The sequence below is a fragment of the Ipomoea triloba genome, chromosome 9 (assembly GCF_003576645.1).
Source record: "Ipomoea triloba cultivar NCNSP0323 chromosome 9, ASM357664v1".
In the NCBI taxonomy this organism is placed as follows: Eukaryota; Viridiplantae; Streptophyta; class Magnoliopsida; order Solanales; family Convolvulaceae; genus Ipomoea; species Ipomoea triloba.
This window is the reverse complement of record NC_044924.1, coordinates 25,714,349-25,723,596: the sequence shown is the minus strand read 5'-3', so window position 1 is coordinate 25,723,596 and position 9,248 is coordinate 25,714,349. Positions and strand designations below refer to the sequence as shown.

The 9,248-nt window shown below is 34.2% G+C and overlaps 2 protein-coding genes across 2 annotated transcripts in view; both read left to right on the top strand.

The window, feature by feature from the left end:
- The first annotated feature begins 1,655 nt into the window (after positions 1–1,655).
- The window catches only part of LOC116030847 (protein SIEVE ELEMENT OCCLUSION B-like), a 35,670-nt gene continuing 28,077 nt past the window's right edge, over positions 1,656–9,248 (top strand). Inside the window, exons 1-3 of the mRNA XM_031273201.1 lie at positions 1,656–1,864; positions 1,942–2,034; positions 2,186–2,601. Of these exons, the coding sequence (XP_031129061.1) occupies positions 1,736–1,864; positions 1,942–2,034; positions 2,186–2,601 (638 nt within the window). The 5' untranslated portion in view covers positions 1,656–1,735. The remainder of the gene's footprint in view (positions 1,865–1,941; positions 2,035–2,185; positions 2,602–9,248) is intronic.
- Positions 2,805–5,692, top strand: LOC116030848 (protein SIEVE ELEMENT OCCLUSION B-like). The gene is made up of 5 exons (XM_031273202.1): positions 2,805–2,910; positions 3,014–3,159; positions 3,653–4,246; positions 4,482–4,595; positions 4,830–5,692. Exons 3-5 carry the CDS (start codon positions 4,016–4,018, stop codon positions 5,478–5,480), a joined length of 996 nt encoding a protein of 331 aa, XP_031129062.1. The 5' UTR covers positions 2,805–2,910; positions 3,014–3,159; positions 3,653–4,015; the 3' UTR covers positions 5,481–5,692.

Below are 9,248 nucleotides of genomic sequence, written 5' to 3'. Positions count from 1 at the left end.
TATATATATATATATATATATATATATATATATATATATATATATATATATATATATATATATATATATATATATATATATATATATATATATAGAAGTTCTCATGCGGCTGGGGTGCTCAGGTGCGGTTGTGCGGTGAAAAGAGAGCCATTGATCTTGTCAAAATCTACGTCCAGGATTAACAACGTAAAAAAAAATGCCGTAGCAATTTGATCATTTTTCATATGGGTCAAACTTAAGGTGCGTAAGGTTTGTGCTTATGGTGCGTAGGTCTTGTACTTAAGGTGCGTCGTGTTCTTTTGTTTAGGTGCGTGGTTTTTGTGCTTAAAGTGCGTGCATTTATGAACTTAAGGTGCGTAAGTTATGTGCTTAATGTGCATATGTTTTGTGTTTAAGGTATGTGGTTTCTGTGCTTAAAGTGCGTCAGTTCTTTAGTTGATAACTTAAGGTGCGTTTTTTGTTGAAACTTAAGGTGCGCTGTTTTTCTTCTTTAACGTGCGTGGTTTTTCTTCTTAAGGTACGTCTTTGTATCACTTAAGGAGTTAAGATGCACCATTGTTATAAACTAAATGTGCGTGATGCTAAGACTTAAGGTGCGCTATTTTAACACTTATCATGGTGCATCTATTCACTTATCCATGCATGGTTTCATTCAATGATTTTCAACTGAAGATCGAGAATGTGCAATTAAGACAAGTGATTTATCTTGCTAATGCATTTTTTACACTTCCCTCCTTATCTTTTTCACTTTGCTTTTTTACTTTTGTTTTTTTGCACACTTTATTCTTGTGACACTTTATTCTATCTCTATTATACATTGAGTACATAAGAAGCAATAAACAATAGCATATAATTTTCTCCAAATTTTATAATGAGAAGAAGGAAGTGGAAATGATTAAATAACTTATTTCAGAGCATATATATAATTCTTTACTTCTTGTATGTACTTGTTTTCCGTTTCTTTCGTGTGAGACACATCATGAGTTCGTGACCATGAAATCAAAGTAAAAGATTAAATGTCTTCTCTACGAAGGGACTAAAATGCATATACTTGATTGCTCCTAGCAGGAATTATATATCCTCCATCTTATTGACCAAGTAAAGAATCATTATTCCTAGGGTTCAGTGTAGTAAGTGGTTCGTTGTCTGACTTGATATCACGACTGAAGGCAACAATGTTGGAGTAAAATATGTTGATGCATAATTTCTAACTTTTTAAAAGAGAATACATAATATGCTTTTAATTTGTATTAAAGACGAAAGGAAATATTATAATTTCTACCCATTTTTTTAAAGGCAAGTACCTCCTTTTTTTTTAACAATAAAAATAAAAATAAAAATAAAAATGTGTAATTTATTGTAAATTAAACAAATAACATTATGCTAATGATCTTGTGGTCTAGTGGCAAGAAGTGACAGTATTCACTATTTATACTTCAATAGGTTGAGAATACTACATTTTAACAGAGTCAGTAGTACTAAAAAAATTTAATTTCTTTACACCTTTATCATGGTGATGGTGAATGAATTATGAATGCATGTATATACCATTCTTATCATTTTGTTCAGAAGACAAAATCTTTTTTTGTACTTTATGTACTATATATAGATGGTGATGGTGAATGAATACACATACCAACCTTATCATTGTGTTCACAAGCTAAAATATAATCTTCTTAGTTTTTCCAAATCACATTTAGCTTGGCTTTGCTTTTTTCATTAATTTCAATTCAACATGGCAAACTTTCATATTGATGAGAATGCTATGATGGAGTTAGTTTGTGCAACTCATAATCCTGACGGTACAAATTTCAATTCTAATGTTGTTCTTAGTGCAATTGAGACAATTCTCAACTCAGAAAAGGTTAGTTAACTTGTTTATCAGTATTATATTGTATTTGAATAAGAAGTCCTTAATGCATTTTCATTTTGTCGATGTAGGTGGTGGATAAAGTAGCCACGGAAGATATGCTCGAGGAGTTTGATCTCAAATTTAGGGAGCTTTCTTTAAAAATACAGCACCTTTGTTTTGAGGTATGGTTCTTGACATTTGAATGGTGGTTAATGATTTTTCATTTAAGGCTACCATTATGGAACTTCATCAATATGATGATCATAATTTTTTGTTTAATGTTCTTTATTTAATCTATAGTATTCCTTGTTTTTGAATAATTCTTGTTTCTAGCTAACATCCAAGTCATCAAGCATCATAGATAGACACCTTACCACAATATGTCTATTGAGCACATTATCAGCATATTCATGGGAGGCAAAGATGGTGCTAATGCTTGCAGCCTTTTCCATTAGCTATGGGAAACTCAACATTTTTTCTGGACAACGCTATAGGAAAGGGTCGACAAAGCAATTGGTAATCGTCACACAAAGAGCAAATCCAACAACATCTAATGACCCAAACCCAATTGATAATTTGATACAGTGTGTCATGGATCTCACCAAATGCATTGTTGAGATCAATCAATCGTCATCGTATTCTTTGCCCCAATCAATCATTTCGGTATTACCATTTGCTACCTATTGGGTTGGTAGAACCATTGCTTGTAGTGTGGCCTATTGTGCTTGTCTTCCTATGGCAAACATCAAGTAAGATTTAAATTATGATATTTTATGGTGGTATTGCACAATTCCTCTCAACTAACGTAGTTCATTTATTATTAAATGTTGACATATTAGTATTTTTCTCAATTATATTAATATTATACAGTTGAATTATTAGTAAAAATATAAAATTATTATTTTGTATTGTATTATCCTCAATGATAAGTAATACAACAACATAATTACTTAGTTTATGATAATTATTTCATGTTTAACCATGATTATTGATTTTTCAGGTTTGAAAGTGAACTCAACATTATAACTATCAAAATCAAGCTTGTTCCCCAGCACTAGGTTTGTTTCATATCACACATAATTTTTGCATGCCATGAGTACATAATATTTATATACTATGTGTCAAAACTAATGTATTTAAAATTTTTTTTTCTTTATATAGAAGTGAAGAGAGCAGAAGAATCTTATCAAGCATTACAACATGCTTTATTTAACAACTCTTCTGATAAATTGGAAGTATTAAAGTTAATATTAAATGTCACCGATGATAATGAGATTTCACATTTTAGGAGGAGAGTCCTTTGGCGGGTAAGATTATTAAACTTCGTGTTGTTATAACTTTAAAAGTCAATAAAACAAATTTCAGTTTTCATTGTTGTTGCATCATCTTTATCCTCAACGGAATTTTTTTTATCACCCACTTCCTTAAATAGATATAGATCTTTTCTAAACTTTATCTTTCTCTGATCTGATTGTATTTATATTACTCCGTATTTAAAATAAATATAAAATGTATGTGTGTAAGTTTTTTTTTTTTTTTTTGTTTTACAATTGAAAGAAAAAGAAATACTTATTTACTTATGTTATTTCGAATAATTACATTTTAACATTATTATTTTAGAAGTAGATTTGATGTGATGAAGATGACAAATATGGGATGTTGTAGGTTTATGGTGCAGACAACTGTGCATACAGTATAACAATTTTTTAGATCTGCGAAATGCATTACTAATATGTTTGACAGTAGAAATTTTATATGCTTCTTATATTTATTTTGGGTTTTAACATTTTTTTTTATTAGGGTTATGAGAGAATTGGATTAAATTTCTTTGATGAGGATAAAAAAGTGGCTCTATTACTAACATCAGGCCTTGACATCTCTAATGAGAGGATTCAGTTTCTCCATAATTTTTATGGTGATTCAAACTCAACTCCACATATACTTTGGATTCCAATTATGGATGATCATGCAGCATGGTCGGTTGAGCAATATGAAGAAGTTCGAGATAAAATGTGGTTTCAAATATTGGACGATCCACATAAAAGGATTGCACGAAACTTTACTAGATTTGTGAAGGAGAATCTCCTTCCTCACTTTCAGATTGGAGAGGAGCCTATCCTCGTTTCACTAGATTAACAAGGAAGGATCGTTCATACAAACGCGATGCACATGATTCAAACATGGAGTCCTGGTTATATTGACGATACAGAATTGGGAGTTCAAGGACCAAGATACAAAATAATCCCTTTCATTGAAAAGGAGATGAAAGAAAGGTCTCAAGGTCTTGATAGTTTGATATTTGACATTGACGAACAGATTAGTCATTTGGTACATGAAATTGAGGATAAGATAGATGATTGGACAAATCAAATTGACGATAGGATAGATGAACTGGTATGGCATGTTTCTCTTATACTCTCTTTCACTGTAATTACATGTCTCCAACTCTTCATCACATTACAGACACTAACTTTTAATTGTAGAAAAATAATGCATACAAAATAAATTATTTGCTATTTTACCAATGCAAATTTCTTCTAAATTAAATATCATATCAATTTGTTTATTTTTTTCTAAATTATGTCATTTCGTAACATTAATTATTTACAATGTTTTCATTGAAAATCAGAGAAAGCGCTCAATTATGTTCACAAGTGAAAGAGAAAACGCTCTATGGAAAAAAGAAAGAGATTGGAGTCTTGGCCTTGTAGTTGGCGATATTGAGGAAAACCTAACCCAATGGGTATGGCCATTATTTTAAACTTCTTATTAGCTATAACTACATAGACATCCTATATTGTTTTAATAAACATCGTAAATGAGAAGTCTGCAAAAATTTTCGAAGAAATTTAATATAACAAAATGATTTTAATTCCATTGCTTATTATAAAACAATACTGTTTAATATGTTTTTTCTTGTTTAAACTTTAATCTTTGACAATCATTTTTTAAATGTTTTCTTATTTTCTTTCATTAGATTATGGACGAAAAGTATATTTTCTTATATGGAGGAAATGACATTAAATGGGTTAGAGAATTCACTTCCAAATTACGTGAAGTAAGCTACAAAACCCGACAATGCATGGAGTTGATTTATGTTGCAAAAAATGAGAAAGTAAGAGCAAGAATTGTGGTAGAAAAGATGAGCCATGTTTTACAAAGTCCCTACGATGCATGGAGGTTTTGGACAAGGCTTCAAAGTGCATTAGTGTCACGAATCAATTACTTAAATGCAAGTAATTGGTATGGTGATGAGTGCGACGATGAAATTGCAAAAGGGTTCAAAAAATTGTTGGGTTATGAATGTAAGGGTAAAACAATGAAAGAATGGGCATTGTTAAGCAAAGAGCAAAATGTGGCGGTATGTGGGCATGGAACTAAAATGTTGAGGGTCATTAATGAGTTTAAGAGTTGGAAAGAAGATCTGGCCTTTAAAAGCTTTGACCAAGCATTCAAAGACTACTACAACAAGACCCTGCATACTTCTTCTTCATCGAATTGTCATTCTTGTTGTGCTTTTGAATACCCAATCACCTTGAAAAGAATCCCAACAAAAGAGAAATGTCCAGAGTGCTTTCATGATATGCAAAAGTTGGTGACTTTTACATGCTATCATGGTGACAATTGATTACCAGCTAAGAATGATAGGAAACTTCTGTATGGCAAAGGCATTCAAGGACAGACACATGAGCAGCTTGCTTCCTCTGATACAGTGTGTATTACCATCTTCTGACTCTAACTACCTCAGATCTTGTGGTCCTCCAATTCTAGGATTTGTTCCATCTGATTTGTATGAACTGTTAAAAGTTTCAATTCTAACTATTTACGGGTTTTTTTGTTTGTTGTGAATAATTGTAATTGAAAATATTTATCATTACCGTATTCCAATTCGTCGTCAGTTGAGAAGAATGCGTTTATATATATATGAAAACTCTGCCTTAGGTGAAAACCGGCTAACTACTGCATTAGTGCACATAATTTATTTTTGTGCATGTCTGAATACAGTGGAGACCCTTGAGTACATATTGGGTGCCTTTATTTAGTAGATTGTGTGCACTCATCCACTTTTTTACATTCTCACCTCACCTAAAGCATCGTTCTCATATGATCCTCAATGTATGTATGTACGTAGGTATGTATATATATATAGAGAGAGAGTTGTCATTTTGGTCCACTGACTAATGGAGTATTGTTAGTTGCTATTGATATCTACTATTTTGTACAATAATTCACCCCTTATTTTAGTTGTTTTGGTGCTTATTTTCTTTATCCTAATGAAATTGAGAATTGTTTGTGTGTTATATTATCTCAAGAGTTGAATTATTCATAAGGAACAGCAAAGGAAGAGTTTTGGAACATTTTGGACAAGTTTTGGAAGAAAAGGAAATTACCCAGGAAGAATAGGAAACAAGAATATGAATTGGAAAAGAATTGGAAGTTGCCTCATGAGCCCAAGGCCCATCTATCTCCTATATATTCTGAAGGTTCCCTTACAGAGTTCTGAACCCTAGCTTTTAGTTATATTTTCCTAGTATAGTTTAGATTAGTTTAACATTTAGATTATTTAATTTCAAAAGTGAAATCAAAGATTGAAGATTGGATTTGTTCTTTATCAGTTAAGTTCTCTTATTCTTTTATTACTTTCTTGCAATGTTTATGGTTATTAATTATTGCTTTGTTTTGTTTACTCCCATCATGCGGGAGTAGTTCGTTTATGGGTTTGGATTAGGGATCCATTGTTAATCTTGATGTTCAATTGGTAATTAATTGCATAAAGGGATTGAATCTTTTTACAGAGGGTTTATGTTGATTTGGGGATTTCTTTGCACTAGTTATTGGTTTGTGGCCAGAATTAATTGCTAGTCTAGGAGAGGGATTCATTACAACGACAGTTAGATGGAGACCTCGAGCCTTACCAATTTCAACCTAATTTTCCTGCTATGAAAGTAGAGGTAATATTGGGGGCTTACAATGCTTAGGTGCTTAAGGTTATGATTGATGCATCACGACAGTGGGACAATCTTAGCCTAATTCTCTTATTGATTACGAAAGTAGCTGAGTAGAATTTTTTGGTGCATTGCCCATATATCCCTTGGTTAATTATTCTTTCCCTAATCCTGAGTTTGTTAGAACATCAAGGTTACAATCCCCTAATCTGGCCCATACTTTTATCATACAGTTTACACCTTAATCAATTGCTTTCTTTTACACCATTCAGTCTTTGTTGCTTGGATTCTATTAATTCATATACTCTAGTGCCTGGCAATTCACACAATTACGTGCCATAACCCCAATCCTCAGCGGAACGACATTACACCCTCTTTTACACTCCCATTTATACTTCATCAGCTATCCACGACTTTAAAAACTTTTAATTTCATACCTTAACTATGCAATTTTTATCAATTTTGGTCATGCCGACCCAATTTGTTAGCCAAATGTAACCGAAAAATTTTAATAGTTAAAATAGTGCGGATATTTTAGTGTTTTTGCATCTCTTTTATTTTTCTCATTCCTTAGTCGCCGGGCTTTGTTGCAGTAAATTTTTAGTCGCAGGTGCAACTATGTTAAAGTATAGTGTATAAACTATTAATAGTGTATAAACTATGTTAAAGTATAGTGTATAAACTATTAATAGTGTATAAACTATTAGTAGCGGAATCCTTATATTAAGGAATAGTGTATAAACTATTAGTAGCGGAATCCTTATATTAAGGCTAGTGGAGCACTAGCATGTATTAGGGCAGGATTTAGGGAGTCTTGTCTCTCCCTGTCTCCTATATATGTGTATCAGTTTATGCAGTGAAGAACAAACAGAAAACACAGAAATATATTACCTTTTCTCCCCATTTTAGTTTCTTAACATGGTATCAGAGCCTCTTTTCTCCCCATTTTAGTTTCTTAACATGGTATCAGAGCCTACTGGGCATTGATCGGAGTTTCTTAACATGGTATCAGAGCCTACTGGGCATTGATCGGAGCTTCTTAACATGGTATCAGAGCCTACTGGGCATTGATCGGAGCAAAGAGGCGACGCCGCCGGAGGAAGCGAAGCGGCGAACGGAGCCTTCACGCGCCGTCACGCGCCACCGCTGACCGGAGCTCCGGCGACCAAGCGCCGGCGCGTGGGGGCGCGTGAGGCCGTTTCCGGCAAGGTTTCCGGCAGAAATTTGTCTTGTTCGTCTAGTTTTAGTGAGCCCATTCCATCATGATGTCACTGCTGCCCGTCTTCAGTAGCTTTTGCGATTTTGTCTCCCTCTTTCTCTCACTTTCGGTGCAGCAGAACAGCTACAGCAACGGAGACCTTTTGACCTCCATCTTTTCCGGCGAAGGCAGCTGCGGCGAGCAGTCGTGGCCAGCGAAGATTTCCGGCAGTGGTTGGTGATGAGCACCGACCGCTATTGTTGAAGATGATGAAGTAATGGTGTTGTTGATGTTGGAAGTGTTATGAGGAGGGAGGATCTCTTTGCAGTAGGTTTGTTGGGCAGCAGGTTTTGGGTATTGTGTGTTTTGGTTTTATTTTGATGGTGGAATGAAGGGGAATAATTGGGCAGTAGATTGTGTTGTTTAGTTTGTTTTAATTTAATTTGGTATTAAGTTTAGTTTATGTGATGTTTGGGTCATGGGATTCATCTCATATTTATAGTAATGCTATGGTGTGAGTGGGAGGTGCGTTGTGGTGTTTAATTGAGATGGTGGCATTCCTTCATTAGAGAAGAGAAGTAGCATCAGCTTTGATAGCCGAATGATAGTAGGCTTTGTGGTCAAGTTGACAGCTTTGGTAGCCGAATGAGAGTAGGCTTTGCGGTTGAGTTGACACCTTTAGTGGCCGAATGAGAGTAGGCTTTGTGGTCAACTAGAATTGAAATCTTTGGTGACAGGAGGATCCATTTGAAGGACCATCCGATTGCATCACAACAGTAAGGTTTTTAGCAGTAAACCTAAGGCAGTACAGCTTGTTCATTCTGAAGAAACAGGGGTGCTGCAGGATGGACAGCACGGTTGTCAAGAGAGGTGTGGACCTGGCATATGCCCGTGGCATTATGAAATGTCGGCGGATGAAGAAGAATGGTTCAGGATGAACCAGTTTTTGTGCCAGAATGAACAAATAGTTTGCGACTTGGGTATTGGTCTCTAGATGTAATGTCCTATGACTCATGCAAGATATTTGTAACAAGCTGCAGCATGATTGATATCTATGCTCCAGCTTGAGGGGGAGTGTTAAAGTATAGTGTATAAACTATTAATAGTGTATAAACTATTAGTAGCGGAATCGGCTAGTGGAGCACTAGCATGTATTAGGGCAGGATTTAGGGAGTCTTGTCTCTCCCTCTCTCCTATATATGTGTATCAGTTTATGCAGTGAAGAACAAACAGAAAACACAGAAATATATTA